Source organism: Pichia kudriavzevii, chromosome 4 (genome assembly GCF_003054445.1).
Source record: "Pichia kudriavzevii chromosome 4, complete sequence".
In the NCBI taxonomy this organism is placed as follows: domain Eukaryota; kingdom Fungi; phylum Ascomycota; class Pichiomycetes; order Pichiales; family Pichiaceae; genus Pichia; species Pichia kudriavzevii.
Genome location: NC_042509.1, coordinates 984,607 through 1,003,413, shown reverse-complemented (window position 1 = coordinate 1,003,413; position 18,807 = coordinate 984,607). Strand labels below are relative to the sequence as shown.

Genomic DNA, 18,807 nt, shown 5'->3' with positions numbered 1-18,807 from the left:
TGGAAACGCGTGCAGATTTATACGTTGGCTGGACGTCCCAACGGTCCTCCTTTAAAAGGTAGACGCCAGCACGTTTCTTTTTTTGGCTTCTCTTTTTTTTTAGCTTCTCTTTTTTTTTTAGCTTCTCTTTTTTTAGCTTCTTTTTTTTTCCAGCTGTTTCCTGCTGTACCTTGTTTGGTTGCTCTTTTTTTTGTTGTTTTCCATTGTATCCTTGTCTTTTTCCCCAACGTTCTAGGCAGTTGTTCAAGATCCGGTAGATTCTTGTTGCTGCAAAAAAAAAAGATTGTTAACGTAGTTTATAAACTTATTGTTAGACCATATTATATAGAAAATTCACATCTAGAAAGAGAGGCAAGGTGAGATACACAAGATACCAGGACGAGGTGCAAACCGTGCAACGTCTACTGCTGTGCACACTGGACTCCTGGATGGCCACCTTCCTCGTCGTCTTCATCGTAATCGTAATAGCCGCCACGTTGACCGTTGGACGTTCTGGATTGGTGCTTGGATGGGTCGAAATCTTCAAATTCACAAGAGTCGTCAACTTCGGCACCCTTTGGAATGTCAAGTTTTGGTCTTGGAGGTAAGATGGCTTCTAATTGCTTCAACTTCTCCTCAGAGGCAAAGTTGTTCTTTGGGAATTCAACATCAAATTTGACAATTAAGTTACCGTAACCACCGTGTCTTGGAATTGGCATACCCTTGTCCTTGATGACTTTGGTAGCACCTGGTGCAATCACTTCTCCAGGATGAATTGTGAGTTTCAACCATTCACCGCTGACATGCTTAAACGCAACTTCACCTCCTGCAAGCGCACTTAAGAGATCAATCTTTTGTTGGTGGATCAAATCATCGCCTTTTCTCTCGTACAAATCATGTGGCTTTTCCTCAATGATGAAAACAATATCACCTGGAATAATATCTGGACCTTGATCACCTTCACCTTCAAAGACAACCTTTTGTCCTGCCTTCATACCTGGGGTAACATGAACTTCCAAAATCTTTCTCTCCTTGGTAACCTTCTTACCATTACATACTTTACATCTGTCAGCTTCCTTCATGATATCACCAGTACCATTACATTGGTCACAAGTAGTTTGGAATCTTTGAATCATTGGTCCCATTTGTCTGGTGATGAACTTAGTACCAGTACCATTACAAGCAGTACATTTCTTCACATTCTTACCACCTTTACCATCACATGCCTTACATAAAACGGTTTTGTTTAATGCCAATTTCGCAGTCTTACCCTTGTACAATTCTTCCAAAGTAACACCCAATGCATGCTTGATATCTTGTCCTCTTCTTGGTCCTTGTGGTCTAGATGATCCCCCACCGAAAAATTGGGAGAAAATGTCACCGGCATCCATACCACCAAAACCACCAGGTCCACCAGGTCCACCACCTAATCCTTGCTCACCATATTGATCGTATAGCTCCCTCTTTTCAGGATCACTGAGAATTTCATAAGCACCGGTCATTTCTTTGAACTTTTCAGCAGCTTCTGGCGATGGATTCTTATCCGGGTGATATTTAAGTGCACCTAGTCTGTACGCCTTCTTCAATTGTTGTTCTGTAGCATCTGGAGAAACTCCTAAGATGTCATATAATTTAGTGTCTGCAACCATTTCTGTATTCTTGGGTCGGTTTGAATTGACTATAACTTATTCTAAAAAAATACTTTTGCTGTTTCCTTTTAATGGTGTTTGCAAATAATTGATGATTATCGTTTGGGGTTTAGTACCTTGAGAAGATGAAACTTGTTTTTATAAATCCAGTGTATAAGGGGTTTATAGAGAAAAATTCAACAATGTGTCCTTAATGAAGTATGTCTTGAAAGGCAGTGTTCACACCGAAAGGGAAAGCTCAGCAAGAATTTATCTTTGTTGGAATGTTCAAATTCTTCTTCAAAAAAATTGCAAGCTAAAGGCAAAGGGCAAAATTTCCCAAAACGGCGCGAAAATTTTTTCTCGAAGTTTCCACTTCAGGACATGTTTTCTTTATTTCTAATCTATTTAAACAAATTTCCTATTTGAGTAAATTGGATACTGTCCTTGAATATTAACGTCTTGTTCATATTCAACAGGATAGAATTCATGAGGATTGTGCTCTACCTCATTTAGCGGACGTGCCTTAACGGGGTAGTATAGTTCATCGGGAATATCACGATCTGGGACTGGCGGAGGAAGCTGTTCTTTGTTTTCGAATGGAGGTCTTCTCACTGGCGGAGGTTTTCTTACATCATTGGACTGTCTGTACCTATCTGTGTATGTGTACTGTGCTGGAAACTTTGCCGGCGGTTGTGGAGACTGTTGGGAATAAGGAGAGTCTACATTGTTGGGCGTCGATCCCGCTTTTGGCGCTCTAGGTAGAGGCCGTTCGGAGCTGCGTGTGGCTGGGTTAGAGAATGGCTTTGATTGCGACGGGGTATGTTTTGTTAGGTTTTCCCGTTTAGTTTGAGAAGGGACCTGTCGTGTAATTTCCGGGTATGGATTCAATTTACGTTGTTCTCCATGTGGATTTTGTGGATTTAACTGTCCTTTGGAGCTTGGTGGAGTTTTTTTTTCAAGATTCCCAGAGCTATCGGCTATTTTGGAATTTTTTCTGTTCATTAATCGTTTCGTTACCTCTGTATGGATAATGGCGGCATTTCTAGTGGAACAGCCGGTCATCCACGTAAAGAATGAGCCAATGACAGGTGGGAAACTGATGATTAAATCGAAAAGAATGTTAGCTTGTAGTTTGGAAAATGTCTTGGCATCTAATTTGTAAAAACTTGCTGCCTTATGTACCATCCTTGCATGAACAGCATACATAAGGAAAGGCCCAATTGCAGGTAGAATTACTAAAATTGGACCAAGGCCAATACCACAATCAACAGGATAACACCCCATGAAGCATTTGTCATCCACCCAGGCCCTCCTCTGAACCCACTTCCACATCTTTTGTTCTTCCTTAGTGGCATTTTCAGGTAGTTTTAGCTTTTTACTTTTACCTTCCGGAGTTTCATAAGTATATGGATCCTTGGTTTGGAATTTCTTCTCAGCAAACTCATTCCACTTGTCCGTTGCTGTGTCGAGAGCATAGTCCTGGGCAATTCCTTCTACAAAGCTGCTAACAAAGCCCATCTCTGTTGTTGTAGAGTTGAAGTTGGACACCGGAAACAGTTTCAGGCAGAAAAGAACCGCATGGTTATCGAGAGTGTAAACACATTCGATTTGCAATGAAAATCGGGCTCTCGCTCCACAAATTGCGCAGAAGCTTTCTTAAAATATGAGGGATTGCTCCATTCACTGCCTCCCCTTCCCTGTAACGCCTTTTGTTCAATACCATTGGCTGGTACATCATGTCAATTGAATTTGAAAACTTACCTTCAGAGAAAGAGGAGCTTCAGGTTCCAGTTTACATTTTAAAAGGTCGATCTACTGCCCGAAAAGGTGGCTTAATTGGCGCATTTAGTGACCGGTTCAGTGATCAGTTTTACGAGGTTACAGATGGATATTTCAAAGCCTATCTACATCTCAGTCCTGGAATAAACACCATCACACTTAAACATTTAGATGGTTGTTTCCAATCTAATGGATATGCTGGTTTTGATACACGAGTGAAGCCTTTTGCCGAAATAGTTGTTCGTATAAACTATTCCCCAATTCCTAAAAGTTACGTCAATGTCCCACAGATCCATCTGTGTGTGATGGTGGGGCGTGATTCTCCAGCCTTGTTCGACTGTCCTAGTGGTAAAATGTACGAAGGCAACAACATGAATACTGCAGTTAAGAAATTGAGAGTAGGAGCAAGAATCATGCAGGCTTTTACTATCGACGAAATGAACAAGAATAACGTCGGCAAACGTTGCTTTAGGTTTGTTGAGGAGGAGACCGTATCTACAATAAGTTACCAGGAAGAAATGAAAGGCATCAGGAGAAGTGAGGTCAAAATACATGTGATCGTCACAGATAGGAGTGTTGCTGAAATTAGAGATGCCAATTATGCTCAACAAAATGCAAATGCTAAGGAAGCAGGTAAATTATTTGATTTTGCATTGCAAGCTTTAGAAAAATATGGGGGACCATTTTCTCCGCAGTCAACAGCAAATATACCTGCCCTTGCGGCTGTCATGATTCTCGATGCAACATGGGACAAACAAGCCAAACTAATCAGAGGTCATGCTGCACTAGGTGGTGGAAACGACAAGATAAAGCTTGCCATTTTTGGATCTCAAGGTTTACATTCATGGCCAATGAATTGGGAGTCAATTCACAGAGCATTTACAGATTGTACACCTTTGAACGTGGAAGAAGTGGCTAATGATTGCAATGAATGCAGTCAGTACTGGGAGTGTCTCTGCGTTTCACTTGGTGCCTTTATGCACGAAATTGGCCATTCACTAGGCTGTCCGCACCAAGAAAACGGTGTTATGTTGAGAGACTATACTTGGATGAACAGGAAGTTTCTAACAAAAGAGAAAAATTGCGTTAGGACACGCAGAGCTGAATGGGGGCCAGTTTTATCCAAAGATGAACCCGGATGGAATCGATTGGACGTTATTAGGTTTTTATATCATCCCGCATTCATGTTACCTACGGATTTGGAGGATGACACCTTTAAACCCGACTACATACTTGAAAACCAAGGGATGAAGTTACCAGGAAGCTTAACATCAGAGCCCACGTTTATTGCTGTTGATAATGATACGCTTGATATTATTTCTGATACCGGCATATATCTAATTGAAGGCCATGTAGGTGAATGGTCTAGGGTACATTATGAATATCTCCCGCGGTTATACGGTGGTCATGGCCCACAGAAATACGTTCGTTTACAGTATAGCTTGATCCAGCAACAAATGAAAAACGAGTTCAGAAATAAAGCTGTTAAATTGGAAGTTCTATGTATGGGATTCGGTCAACGTTCAATAGATGACTTAAGGAAGTACCTGGAAGAGCATTCCAAGACGATCACGTTGTCAAATAATAGGAGTGCAAAGAAATCAGATGTATACGGCCTCAGAACATCCAACTATCAAGAGTGTGTGTTCCCCGCAAATAAAAAGATCAAGTTTTTTAGGATCAGTCATGGAATGGCATTAGATGGAATCGAAACTTTCTTTGAGGATGGATCAAAGGTTAATTTTGGCAACTTGAAATCTCATTATAGTGACTTCAAACTTGACAAAGATGAGTATCTCACTGGTATTTCATTCAGAGCAGGCGCATGGGTGGATTCTGTACAATTTATTACAAATAAAAGGGCAAGCCCAAATTTTGGAGGAAATGGAGGAGGATTACATAGGGTTCCATTGTTACCAAGGCAAAACTTGCTAGGGTTTTATGGGCAATTCGGAGATTGGTGTGATCAAATAGGTATTTTTTATGGTTAAGAGCAAAGTTTAACATTTAGATTGGAAAGCTTTATATAAAGGCAAATAGATATATATATATAAATAAATAGTTGAGTATTTAATGAGCCAACATATTAGGAGATTATTTTAATTTTGCAAATGCTTGTTCAAAGTCAGCAATTAGATCGTCAATGTTTTCAATACCGACGGAAACTCTCAACAAGTCTTTAGTGACACCGGCTGCGATTTTTTCTTCGTCGGAAAGTTGTTCGTGGGTGGTAGTCCATGGGTTAATAATTAAAGACTTTGCGTCACCAACATTAGCTAAGTTCGAGAAGATCTTCAAGTTATCAACAAAGACAGGACCTGCTTCTTTGAATTGATCACCAGTTGGATTTTCAATGTCTTTAATACCAAAAGACAAAACGGCACCGAAACCATTCTGTAAATATTTCTTTGCATTTTCATGGTAAGGATGAGATACCAAACCTGGATATGAAACCCAAGAGACCTGAGGGTGCTTCTCTAACCATTGTGCTAATTTCAACGCATTTTCACCATGTCTTTCACCTCTTAATGCCAGGGTCTCTAAACCTTGTAACAATAAGAAAGAGCCAAATGGGTTTTGACAAGGACCCAAGTCTCTCAGCAATTCAACTCTAACATAAGCAATGTAAGCAAAATCACCAAACATATCATTCAAGATGGCACCATGGTAACCTTCTGATGGCTTAGAGAACTGTGGGAATTTTTCAGGCCAATCACTGAACTTGAAGCCATTATCCTTAGCAGGGTCTTTGAAAATCACAACACCACCGATTGTAGTACCGTGACCACCAATCCACTTGGTAGCAGAATGAGTGACAACGTCAGCACCATGATCGATTGGTCTACAGAAGTAGCCCCCAGCACCGAAGGTATTGTCAACAATAACACAAGCACCCTTAGAGTGTGCATAATCACAAATCTCCTTGAAGTCTGGAATATTGTACTTTGGATTACCAATAGATTCTAGATAGACAGCTTTGGTATTGTCATTAATCAAAGATTTGATAGACTCAAGATCGTCACCGTTAGCAAATTTAACATTAATACCAAACAACTTCTTAAAGTTTTTGAATGCATTATAAGTACCACCATACAAGTAAGAGGTAGAAACAATCTCGTCACCAGTTTGGGCAGCAGCTAAAACCGCTAGCATTTGCGCAGCCTGACCAGAGGAAGTGGCAACTGCCATTGAACCGTTTTCAAGTGCTGCCATTCTCTTTTCAAATATATCGTGAGTTGGATTCATAATTCTTGAATAAATGTAACCTGGTTCTCTTAAACCGAAAAGATCTGCTCCATGTTTCGAGTCTCTGAAGACATAAGAGGAAGTTGCATAAATAGGGACGGCTCTAGCATTTGCAGAACTTTCTGCATTTTCTTGACCTGCTTGGACACACTTTGTACTGAAGTCTATTTTAAAAGTATATTGTATAATGGTGTTAGTTACAGTTAAAAGACAAACTTGATCGATCAACTCCTTCAACGGAATGGCAGAGAAGCAACAGAAAACATACCGGACATTTTTTGGCAACGCTATTGAGGAAATTAGGTTAGGAAAAGAGTTAAAGGGATAAATTCAACTGCAACCTATTAAGTGCCAAGGCGACTCATATATTCATAAACTGTGATACTTATACGTGCTTTTATAAGTCTATGAAATATCTCTACTTTCTTACCTGCAAGAGCATAATAAGTAGCGGTCCGATGTCCGATTCTAGCCTTATTGGGAAACCGGCGTTTCCCCCATTCAACCCTGAGGAAATGGCGCGACGGCACGTGACTCCATGAAGTGGAGTCCAAGAAAAGAAACGGCAGAGATTGGAAATGCGACAGGTGCAATTGCAATGGACATTGATACCAAATGCTAAGTAATTCGTAACCCTGGGTGTTGCTATGAAAATCAACAACGTATGGATAAATGTATTCTTAAATAACAAGACAAATAGTTTATCTGTTAGAGACAATAACTTTCTTTAATATCATTGTGATCTTCGATTATTACTGCGGTCGGAATTAACATAAACTTTTGGAAGATAATCTCGCAAGAATTACTCTAAAATATGTACTTTATTAATTATAGAAATGATAACTAGTTATTTCTTTGTAGCATTGAAAAATATCTTTAACAGAATTATCAAGGTAACATCCTAGAGAATATTCTTAATGAAAAAAAAAGACCTTAACAAGAGCAAAGAAAAAAGCAATATACTATGAAGTATTATGATATTGGGCTTCTTTGTCATATCTCCAATTTGTGTTTCAGACCATGTTTTGATCATAATTGAAAAGTGGCTGTAATCTCTTATTGAATGTATAGGGCCACTGAAACATGACCCAGAAACCATCCGTCCCATCACTGCTTGCGGGTAACTCTAGGCACTGATTCCTCTAATTCCGTTGGAATCTATTGAATCTGTTGTAGGAAATAAAACCTATATTATAAAAAAAACAACTGTTGCTGTTAAAACCTCAACCTGAGCCAAATCGATATATTCCATCTCTCTTAATCCGCCAGTCCATGATTCTCATAAATTATTCAGCAAGTGTTACCGTTAGCTTAACTTGCACATCCAATTTGGCTGCGGTCTAAACTAGAGGAGTAAAAACGATGGAGCTTAAAGTTTTTTTTTGTCATTGAATTCGACACTATTGGCTCCTAAACGACACTGATAACTCTGGTAAACTTACTCTATAAATGTTTAGAGAGAGGATACCAAGTCATAGCTTAGGAACTACATACTCTGACGCCAGCCAAATTACTTGTTCTAATCGATATTATAGCCCTATAAAACGGCTACAAAGATTTCCAATTTCAAATCAATGAAATGATTCATGCTTGAAACAAAACAACAGAGGCAAAGACAAACCTGAAGAACCACAACGCTACTCAAGGCAAAGAAAAACAAGAGGGGGAAGGTTGTTATGTTTACCGTGCTTTCTAAGGAAATTCCACAGTGAGTATAGAACAAAAAATCCATCCTATGTTATGACTAAGGTCTATAAGAAAAAAACAGGTGAATATTGTCCCAGGTTGCGGAAGAGATTATGCTTCTAAGATGTGAAGGCCGAAGAATTATCGTCTTGGTCATTTTTCTTTGCAATGCGTAAAGAATCCATGAAAATATCCGAGATGGTATCATCGTCAATCTTGCTGGAATCCGGATATAGTAAAGACGATGTTTTATGGGTCGTCTCAGTTTCGCCAGCCTCGTTTTGGTGCCCTACATTTTTTTGCTTTGAAGAATCACCGTAACGATCATCACAACGATTATCATTATCCTCATCATTACCATTGTCATCATCACCATAGTCATCATCATCATCGCTTGAAGAGTTGTAGAAATCACTTTCATCAAATTCCAAACCACAGCAAACACAAATAACCTCCATAATTTCATCCCAACTAGCTAAATCTTTGACATCGTCTCTCTTGCTTTTGTGTCTACCGTCAAGCCCAACTTCCATCAATATCCTACTATACGTGGAAACGTTACCAAAGTTATTTAGAGTAGAACTAGATATGACGATACTTATGGTACTATCTATGTCATCAGATAGCTGATCGTTTATTATATCTTCCACCTTTGGTTTAACAGTATTGCAGCTTTTATCCAAAAGAAAATTTTGAAAATCATCTATTTTATCCATAATCATGTCTATTTTACCTTTATAATCCTTTTTGTTTAATTCGCAACTATCGTGAACATTACTATCCATGGATAATGCAGATGTTGAACATAACAAAAGAAGGATATCGATACCAATAAGTGATAGAGATTTTACAATGTTTTTTATCGGTACGACAGAGCTTGGAATATGCTTGGCTTCGTTGATAATAATAATTGCCTTAGTAGGCTTTTGATGAAATACTAAAGAATCTATATTACCCTCATAGAATCTCGGACAAACACCAGTCGGTAGCCTTCTATAGCCATCATCTCCAATATAGCTTTGAAGGGTGCCAATAGTTTCTACATCAGTAACATCATTGTAGTGTCCACTCAGAATGGAGTCAAATTCGTTTTCATGCATTGTTAGTGTGATTTCAGGCATTTCCATTTTTTTTCGTCGATCTGTCAAAACTTTAGCCCATCTTTCAAATACAATGTCTTTGTCAAACAATAGGTTGCAATAACTGGCGGAGCTTTTACATGCTTGCATCGTTATACACCTTGGTTGTGTGTAGACATATGTTGTATGTGTTATGGTAAACATAGAAAATATGTAATCCTTCGAACTTATAGTGATTAACATGTGTTCAAATAAGTAACAATACTTTTCGGTAACAGTCGATTGCTTTCCATTAATACTTTCGAGTGCGTTAAGTTTATCTACAAGTATTAATTTTCCTAAAGATTTGACAAAGCTGAGGGTCAGCTTGAAATTTGCATCATCAGTAGATTCAATAATGTTTTTGTTCGATAGTTTGACCAGATCTTCTATAAATTTTTGGTCACCTATTGTTGGTGTTCCATTGTACGTGATTTTTGCAGCTTCATTCTTTATATTATTGGTTGACGAAGACGAAGTGACAATCGCAGAAGTGGCAGAAACATATGATCCCCGTGATGGCTTTTTCCTATGTGTTTTATATGATTTCTTTGAATGCTTTTGCTCTTCAATATTTTTTTTCAATTTGCTGGTGTTGGTGTTCTCATTGTTTTCCTCTCCATAGAATGATTTGCCCGTTGATTTTACAGAAGAAGGCATATCAAAATAATTCTCTATTTCCAGATGGTTGGTATAGTCCGTATGTTTATGGTCTATTGATAAAATGGAATTAGTACTTTGGTCTAAGATTTTGGATGTATCAGAGAAAAGGGGTGTTGTTGGTGTTTGATTTGATATAATTGAATTTCTAATCGGGATTATTTCGGAAGTAATCAGTCTAGTAAATAATCGAGTCATAATATCTTCTTCTTTTGGTTTTGCTGCTTTTACGTTATTCGGGCATGATCCACATGGGGGAAAAAAGTCTTTTAACATCTGCTGGTTTTCCAGAAACGTTTTGGATAAAGTCAAGCTTAGCTCAATCTCCATCAATAAACATTCCTCGTGTGTCATATGTCCACATTGAAGCTCTATTATATGTTCATTTTTTATGATATTATACGATGTATCGAGTTGTAGGTTACATATCGAACATCTGGTGTCTCTAGCTAACTTTCTAGTTGGGAAATTAAAGCTTTTCGGGTCGAGCAGAGCAGTTACTTTTGGTGATGAAGCGTCAAAACTGTTCCTACTAAAACAGGTGGGAAAGTTGGTTACATTATTATCAATGGTTAAAACGTTCGCCAATACCCGATCATCCATGCTTGTGACTACTTTGTGCTTGTCACAATTGTTTTCACATCGCTGTTTGTTACCTTTAATGGTACTCTGTGATGTTTTCCTTATATCTAAGGTGGAAATACCTTTCAATGTCTTTAATTTTCGTTTGAAATTTGCAATTTTTTTTGTATATATATCGGACGAACTTGGAACATTTGGTAATGGTGGGGGGCTTTTATTCATATCGTTATTGAAAGCCAGACTCTTTTCATGATGATTTTCTCCCTCTGGGTTTTTTGAAGGTTCCAGTTTATTCTGATTTATAGTTGGCTCTAAGCGATATGCCAATTCTGAATCTGAAGCAACGTTGCTTGGTTGATGCCGCATACCAGCAGAATAATGATGACTGTTCATTTTGCATCTATTTTCTAGAAGTAGTGACTTCCCTTTCTTGCAAACTTCACCTGAAAAATTATTATGTTCTAAATATACACACAGTACTCAATTTGGGATCGATGACTTCCGCACCAGATTATTGCTATTTATCCCGTGCTGCAAAGTTGTATGGACCTATTCCGTAGCAATCAATCTCACAAATGAACAAAGTATACACAACGTATCACACCTGGAAAAAGAGACGATGCTTGCCTGGTAATAACATCTAGAAATCGAGGGGCACTTTGCGTTTCAAAAACATGAAACATCTGAAAAAGAGACAGGATTAGCCGCACAACGGGGCTCAATCTGCATTTTTGTGCGTCGGGAGAAAAAAAGAATCTTTACCAACATTGATCATCTGTAGCTCTCCAGAAGCAATGGCAAAATCAGACAACAGATATACTAGAGGACTCAAAAGCAACACAACTGCAGGAAAAGACGCTAGTCGTAAAAGCAAAAGGGACACCGGTATATTCTATGGCGATGATCCCAGTGATGTTTGGAGGGTGACACGTCTTGCCTGTATTAATGCAATGACGAAAACCTTGGACAGTTATCGGTCCAAACATCCGGATGAAGATTTGCCCCAGAGTTCAAGCTTGATTGCAAAATCTTATGAAGAAATGCTCCACAAAAAATATAATGATTCTTTGAGTGGCTATAAATTGCGGTTTCGAAAGGATTTGGTGGCTTTAAAGAATTCCAAAACTGGTTTTACACACGACCTGCTTTTTGGTGTGATGAAGGTTGAGGATTTTATCAAGCTCGAAGAACGTGACCTTGTACCGCAAATCCAAAAGGAACAGGATAAGAAATTACTAGAAGATGAATTAAAGATGAAAATTGGCAAGAATTTGCCTAGCGATATAAACCAAATAAAGAACAACAAGGTTTTCGTTGGTGAGAAGTGGGGAGTGTCAGAGAGTGCAGCCAAAATAGATCCTGACTTTGATGTTGAATGAGGCATTGCTATCTACTCTTTTTATTAGTATTATGGACATTTAACAAAAAGATCTTTACAAACATAAATCAATCTATGATAATGACGCTTTGTTCTGCATTTTCTTCTTCATCTCCAGAGGTAATGACTTCGGCTAGTTGTTTCGCACGTTCGGTTTTGATATCCTTCTGTTCCTTTACCACACCATCTTTACCCAATTCAAACAACGTAGGGTTACAGACTGAACGTCTCGAGTTACGGCGTGGAGATGAAGACATCGAATGCTCAGAAGACTCTGCATTAGAATGGGATATATCATCTGTATCAAAATAATATCTCCCTCTTTTCGCCGCAGATGTATTTTCTTCAAGCATTTTTCTTTTCAAGGGGCTAGCACCTCCATCAGAGGCCATTGAACTAAAATCTGACTCTCTGGACGGTGTCAGTTTGAAAAAGCTAGTGATTTTTGATTGTACTGGCTTGGATGGTGTTAACTTCTCAGATCCCCCCGGAGAGCCTGTTATGATATTTTTGGTTTCCTCACAATGCTTACTACACTCTTCGTTATTGGCTGGATCTGCATTCTTATTATAGTGTTCAGGTAGAATTTTGGTGATAGGAGCGTTAGAATTCCCAGTCACAGACATACTTTGAGGTAAATCGTCAGTTGTTTGAACAGACGTGTTTTGTGCTAAGAGTGTACCTTCGATAGCATTGGTTTTAGAGGGTGAGTGGAAAGGGTTATTAACATCCATCCCCGACTGAGCAGACCAAGTATTAACGCCGGACTCTTGAGCAGAAGATGGGAATAAAGGAGTAGTGGATATAGGAGTGTCATTTATCTCATGATCAGGCAAGGAACTTATTTCATTGTTTTTGTGCAATGAATCCTTACTTTCTTGTTCATGATTCACACTATTATTAGATAATCCTTGGGCAGACTTACTTCCATAAACAGATACTACGTTTCCATTTTGGTTAGCTTCCTCTTGTTTCATACCTTCCATCCTCATTTTTTCAACCTCCACTTCAGAATTAGTTTGTGGGTTTTCTAGTGTGGTTACACCATATGTGTCCAAAATTTTGTTGAAGTTACTCAATTCAACCGCTGTAAAAGAACGATCATGTGCAGATGTCAGTTTGTTGAATTCCCAATCTTCCTTGTTTTCTTTAGTTGTCTTTACTGACACACCTACATTAACATTCATTAAATCTTTCTCCGTAAATGGCCCTTCAATCCCATAGTTTATCGATTTACCATCTTCAGTTCGTTCTTTCAACTCATCAACAAAAGACTGCGTTATATTGACAACTTTAGTGGCAAAAGGTGTAACATCCCTACGTGCAACTTTAATTTTGTCCTTGGCAGGAGTGTCACTTCCAAGTGATGAAAACGACAAATAAGAAATAATGGATAGTTGATCCTGAAGAGGTAGGTGGATAATATCTTGGTAAACCTTGGAGAACTCTTCCAATGGAGGAATTTCTTCATCTGTTTGTTCTTTAGCTGTAACAGGAACGAGTAACCCTGTTATAGGGTCTAGTTGAATTTCTGGACCTTCTGGAAAATTCGTTGCATCGGGAGTCGACTGTTTTGGTTTCAGTATTTTATCTACCGAGAATTTCTTTGACTTTTCAAGTAGATATTTTGCAGGTAGTCCTTTGAATTCTTCTGCGATAATCCTTTTTGTTAAGTAAGGCATGAACAGCAACATATATATACTATGGAAAGATTCATCAATCACTCCCGTTGCACCAAAACCTGTCGCCAATTTTCTGAAGTTATGAGTCTCGCTTAGAAAATAAAAGTGCAGCAGCATGTTATCATCAAAAATGTTGGTATTTCTCAAAGTTTCTATATACTCATTGGAGTATTTTAAAAAGTCAGCAAATTTAATCTTAGAAATCACATTGTCTAAATATCCTGGTTCTATTTTCAAGCTTTTCTTCAACAAACTACATGTTCGTAATGTAATGGCATCAAAAGTTTTAGTAAGGTTGACCATAGTCGAGCCTGCCCTCCTCATTTTTTTCACCAAGATGCTTAACGAATAAATATCTCCTAGTTCATACAAAATATCAACCAGAAATTGGGTGTATATGGAATTGTAAATATAATGCTTTCCGGGCCTTTCACTGTTAGGTTTCCATATAGTACTCAGTGCTCTTACGTTGGCCTTGAGGTTGACAAGCTTGAGCATTTCTTCCTTTGCTTTCAAATTGTTATGTTCTACGTCATGGTACCATTTAGCCAACTTGTAAACTGGTTTATGCTGCCATTTCTTTTTATCATAATCAATCATTTTTTCAAGCATTTTTTTTGCTATAATTGGAAAATCCGTTGATTCCTCTCCTTCAAATATCGAAACAAATAGGTCATCGTCCTTATAAATCTGAATAGCATCTGCCTCTGTAATAATTCCCCTCTTAAGCAATTTTCCTACAATGGTGAAAAGATAGTAATGTGGTTCTAAAATCGGATCTTCCTTGTTGCTTTGATCTAATGATAAAGTGCAAGCTTTTAACAAACTTTCAACTATCAATTTTGACTTTACATCAACATATTGCAGCATTAGTTCTGATTTTGCTAGGTACATCAGATCAAACCAACTACTTCTATTAAGCTCATAGGCGTTTTTAAATGCTAAGTCTAACAGTTTAGAAATGGCATTATGTGGTATATCATTAGACGCAAGATAAATAATCTGGTCATTTTTATCCTCCTTTGGCTTGACATGAAATGCTCGTTTATTCATTGGTTCTCTCCATGCTGCATACAGTTCTTTACCTAAAGATTCCCAAAACCCAGGGAGCACAGCTGAAGCTTTAGATCGTTCTGAGTTTGGTAATTTGTTCAATGTATTGATAGCATTGAAATAACACAAAAGTGCTTTTTTCTGAGTAAATGCTGTTTGATGCTTACGTTCGATTGAATTGAGCTTATCTGCAGTCCAAATCAAATCATACTCCACAAGATATGAATATATTTGTCCCAATGCAACCCAGGTTTCAAAACGGTTGCACCCACATTGTATATCTTTTTCTAGCGTTTTTTGGATGAGTTCAAGTTCACTAGATCTTAAATAAGCGTTCCTTTTCCTGGAATTTACAAGATTTAGCCCAACAATGCCTTGAAGATAATACATACCGTTTTTAGCAACTGAGGCAAAGATACCATCTGGAGTTTTGAAATCAAGTTCAAAATCACCTTGAAAACAAGCTATAATAAATTCCATGTCGATACTAGTATGCTTTAAGAAGTTGTTGAAAATTTTTCGGTTTTGTACGGAAGCAGGATCGGTTTCTTGGATAGGTTCGACAGTTTGGACTATTTTATCAATGATACTTTTGATATCACTCTTTGGTGGCGATACAGCAGGATGCTTACCTTTGTAGCAATATTTAGAAATGTATTGGGATAATTGCTCAGAATCTTCAACAGTCATACTCTTTGGTTTGCACTTATGATCAAACGTATCAAACTTATCCAGGGACACCGGCATTCCAAACCTACAATGTATCACCTGAAAGAAATCAGTGCAAGAGATATTAATATCAAGGTCTAAAAGCTTGAGTTGTAGGAATTTTAGGAATGTGCCATTTAATGTCATACATTTGTGCCTCAATCCTAGCTCAACATGGCATAGGCTCATAAAATCATTGATGTATTCCTCATTTCGGTTTGTTAGTGCACTTGGATAATATGCACACGCAAGAAATAAACAGCATGAGATTGCATTCATTAATATCTCATAGGATTTAACAGAAACTGTATGCAGACTTAATTTGCGAGACACCTGGACTGATTTTTGATACATTAAGAAAGAGTATAAGCAATAAGTTAAAGAGCCAATAAATGATAACACAGCTGAAGAGGATTGACGATGTGTTGGTTGAAAGCACGTGAAGTTACATTCATCTGCAAATTCAATAAATTTGGTTGAAAAATAATTGAAGAATCCAACTATAGTAAGGATTGTGAAATTTTGATCTTCCGGTGACAATTTTATCAAGCTGTCTGGATGCAGTTCATTTGTCATAATATTTAGCACTTTCTCAAAAGCTAATTTATATTTCTCTATTTGATTCTCAATTCTATAAAATCTCAAAAGTAAACACCATAACCTCAGTTTCATTTGTAAGTTTGCTAGCTTAGTAAATTTTTCAAGTTGACTTTTAGCTGGATCATCGTTTAATGTGGGATTTGGCAAGCCCAACAGAATGTTCTCAAGAATTTCATTGGATTTATCATTTGAATCAAACATTTGTAGGATGCTCAACTTAGAGTGCTGTGTACTGATACTTTCATAGCTTAATACGGGCACCAATTCAAAATTCACATACGGCAAGTACAACTCGTTGGATCTAATAACGTCAATTAAATCAGTCAATAAATCGGTCAAAATTTGCGTTTTGATATGCGAAGGACAGCTCTGCAAATACAATAATTGAAACCATTTGAATCTGCACCATACTTCAGATTTTCCTATTGTTTGATCAGTAATAAGCATGTCTTCTATAATCGAGCTCCATTTGTTTATTCTATTGATAAGGATATTTTCGGAACTGTACGGATCTTGTAGCAAGTTGGAAGACTTCGTGATTTTCAATTTTTGCTCTTTCGATTGCTCCAAGAAGGAATCAACTAGAAGTTCAAATATCGAAACTGCAATATTCAACATGCGTGAGTCTATTGTTTCTCCAATGTTAACTGATTTCTCCATTTGGTTAAAATAGTTAATACTGACAGAATCAACTATGGATTTTAAGTTCCTCAAAGAAGCTTTACTCATGTTATTAAAACAGATATATTTTGAATTGAACAAGTACTCTAAAACATGCATCCTAATTTCGTTAAAATGCATCCCTCCGCTATTCATAGAGTCAAGAAACGGCTTCAAAGAGACTACATCTGCAGTTGTATATTTCGAGTGGTTTATAACTTTTGATGAGTTAATGTTAAGTATCTCTCTAACTGATTCATTATTTTTCTTTTTGTTATCTCCGGTAACCGATAGACACTGGGTGAAGTCATCATCCCAACTCTTAATACACGAATAAAACTTCCTCGTCATTAAATCAATACCGCACTCATCCCCGTATAATATTAGATTTACCAAGGATGGGAAATTTATGTTAATGTTACATGTTTTCAAGAATGAGGGTAAAGTGACAGATGCAAAATTGTTCAATCGTTCCAAAGAATTCTTCAGTTGGTCATTTTGGTCATCTTCATTCTTGGTTCTAAGCACTCTAAAGCGGACAGTATCATTAATCACTTGGTTTCCGGAATCAGAGGCGGTTAAAACGGCATCATTTTTTTCAGGAAGATCAAGGTCTTCGATCTTTCTTTCACTATGAGGTTTTTCCACAGAGTCATTTGTGTCTTCACTTCTGATTGGCTCCGTATTCTTGAAATGAAATTCAAACTCAACTTTATCGATGGTTTTTCCAGTTAAAGTATATCCATCATAGCACTTCCCTCTTCCTTTAGGTTTTGGTAGACATCCTACAAATTCGCCCAATAAATGGTCTATATTAACAATGCCATCATTAACATCGACTTCAATAACTAGTTCTTCTTTTAGTGCATCACATCTCTCGTTTTCCCACGCTTCTAAGGTCAGTAACTCATCCCAATCATACGATTTAAATTCATTTCTATTTTTCCAAAATAAACTCCTTTCGATTTTATTTTTCAGCTTGGAGTATACTCTATTATGAACGTTTAAGTTCGAAAGCAACTTCAGATATCCATCAATTAGTTTTGCATCGTTTATTAATAATATATCATCATTGAACGTTTTCAATTCATAGCAAAGCCGAGAAAGCCTTAAATAGCCAAAATGTTCAAATAAAGATGCCAAAATGATAATAATCTTATCGTCAGGTGTACCGAACGATACAGCATTCAAGAGATCATTCATTGCGCCGAGAAATTCACCATACACACTGATACCGACATCATCATCACCATAATCGTTGACTTTCTCTTTGTGGGAATCACCACCAACATGTACACTAGGATTTCCATTATTTGTCTTTATGGAGTTGTCAATGAGTTCACGTAATCTTAGCATCCCCCTATTTCGGAAACATAGATATTTCAAAGAGTCAATTGTTGGATTGTTTGTCGAGTTTACCATTTGTATGATTTCGATCCTGCCCAACTCATCATACTTCCTACGTGCATTTAGATAATCGCCGTTTTTCTGGTATTCCAAACCACGTTGTAGCGTCTGTAAGGCAACTTCGATCTGAAGTTCTCTAGTATGTTCTTCAATATCCACCTCCTCATCACTTAAATTAAGTGCAGTAAATGAAGACTACTGTAGTTAGTATCTTTGCGCTTCTCTAAAATAAAGAAGGTAATGAGTTACATACCATTTCACAAGTTTGTTTGAAAGAGTCTAGGAAGCTTTTAGAATTACAAACTAAATGTCATCTCTAGGAGAATAATAATAACGTGTAGAAAAAGTAATATTTGAACGCTCTTGCCATACGTGACAAGTGTAAAGCGAGGCAGGGGAAAAACAGATTTTACGAAAAAGTTCATAAAGGTACCCATAGTTAGGATAGTTGATTCTATAGTTTTTGACTTCTATATGATAGAAAAGGCCAAAGAAGGGGATAAAGACATAGTTATGTTAAATTACATTTTCTCTTTATTTCTCGTTTTCATTTTGTTCTTTTTTTATATTGTTGTGGTTTTATTATTTCTTTAAAGAGAAAAAAAAGAAGAAAAATCACAGTTTAGAAAAGGTCACAA

General features: G+C 37.5%; 7 protein-coding genes across 7 annotated transcripts; 2 read left to right on the top strand and 5 right to left on the bottom strand.

The window, feature by feature from the left end:
• Nucleotides 1-401: 401 nt before the first annotated feature.
• C5L36_0D04850 (uncharacterized protein) lies at nt 402-1,628 on the bottom strand (the record flags this gene model as incomplete). Its single annotated transcript, XM_029467375.1, has 1 exon — nt 402-1,628. One exon carries the CDS (start codon nt 1,626-1,628, stop codon nt 402-404), a length of 1,227 nt encoding a protein of 408 aa, XP_029323235.1.
• Nucleotides 1,629-2,015: 387 nt separating this feature from the next.
• C5L36_0D04840 (uncharacterized protein) lies at nt 2,016-3,128 on the bottom strand (the record flags this gene model as incomplete). Its single annotated transcript, XM_029467374.1, has 1 exon — nt 2,016-3,128. The coding sequence occupies one exon, from the start codon at nt 3,126-3,128 to the stop codon at nt 2,016-2,018; it is 1,113 nt and encodes a 370-aa protein (XP_029323234.1).
• Nucleotides 3,129-3,346: 218 nt separating this feature from the next.
• C5L36_0D04830 (uncharacterized protein) lies at nt 3,347-5,380 on the top strand (the record flags this gene model as incomplete). Its single annotated transcript, XM_029467373.1, has 1 exon — nt 3,347-5,380. One exon carries the CDS (start codon nt 3,347-3,349, stop codon nt 5,378-5,380), a length of 2,034 nt encoding a protein of 677 aa, XP_029323233.1.
• Nucleotides 5,381-5,483: 103 nt separating this feature from the next.
• Nucleotides 5,484-6,910, bottom strand: C5L36_0D04820 (uncharacterized protein; the record flags this gene model as incomplete). Its single annotated transcript, XM_029467372.1, has 2 exons — nt 5,484-6,799; nt 6,904-6,910. 2 exons carry the CDS (start codon nt 6,908-6,910, stop codon nt 5,484-5,486), a joined length of 1,323 nt encoding a protein of 440 aa, XP_029323232.1.
• A 1,530-nt stretch (nt 6,911-8,440) lies between these two features.
• C5L36_0D04810 (uncharacterized protein) lies at nt 8,441-11,074 on the bottom strand (the record flags this gene model as incomplete). Its single annotated transcript, XM_029467371.1, has 1 exon — nt 8,441-11,074. One exon carries the CDS (start codon nt 11,072-11,074, stop codon nt 8,441-8,443), a length of 2,634 nt encoding a protein of 877 aa, XP_029323231.1.
• Nucleotides 11,075-11,475: 401 nt separating this feature from the next.
• C5L36_0D04800 (uncharacterized protein) lies at nt 11,476-12,060 on the top strand (the record flags this gene model as incomplete). The annotated part of the gene is made up of 1 exon (XM_029467370.1): nt 11,476-12,060. One exon carries the CDS (start codon nt 11,476-11,478, stop codon nt 12,058-12,060), a length of 585 nt encoding a protein of 194 aa, XP_029323230.1.
• A 67-nt stretch (nt 12,061-12,127) lies between these two features.
• On the bottom strand, nt 12,128-18,184 carry C5L36_0D04790 (uncharacterized protein; the record flags this gene model as incomplete). Its single annotated transcript, XM_029467369.1, has 1 exon — nt 12,128-18,184. The coding sequence occupies one exon, from the start codon at nt 18,182-18,184 to the stop codon at nt 12,128-12,130; it is 6,057 nt and encodes a 2,018-aa protein (XP_029323229.1).
• Between the last annotated feature and the right edge of the window lie 623 nt (nt 18,185-18,807).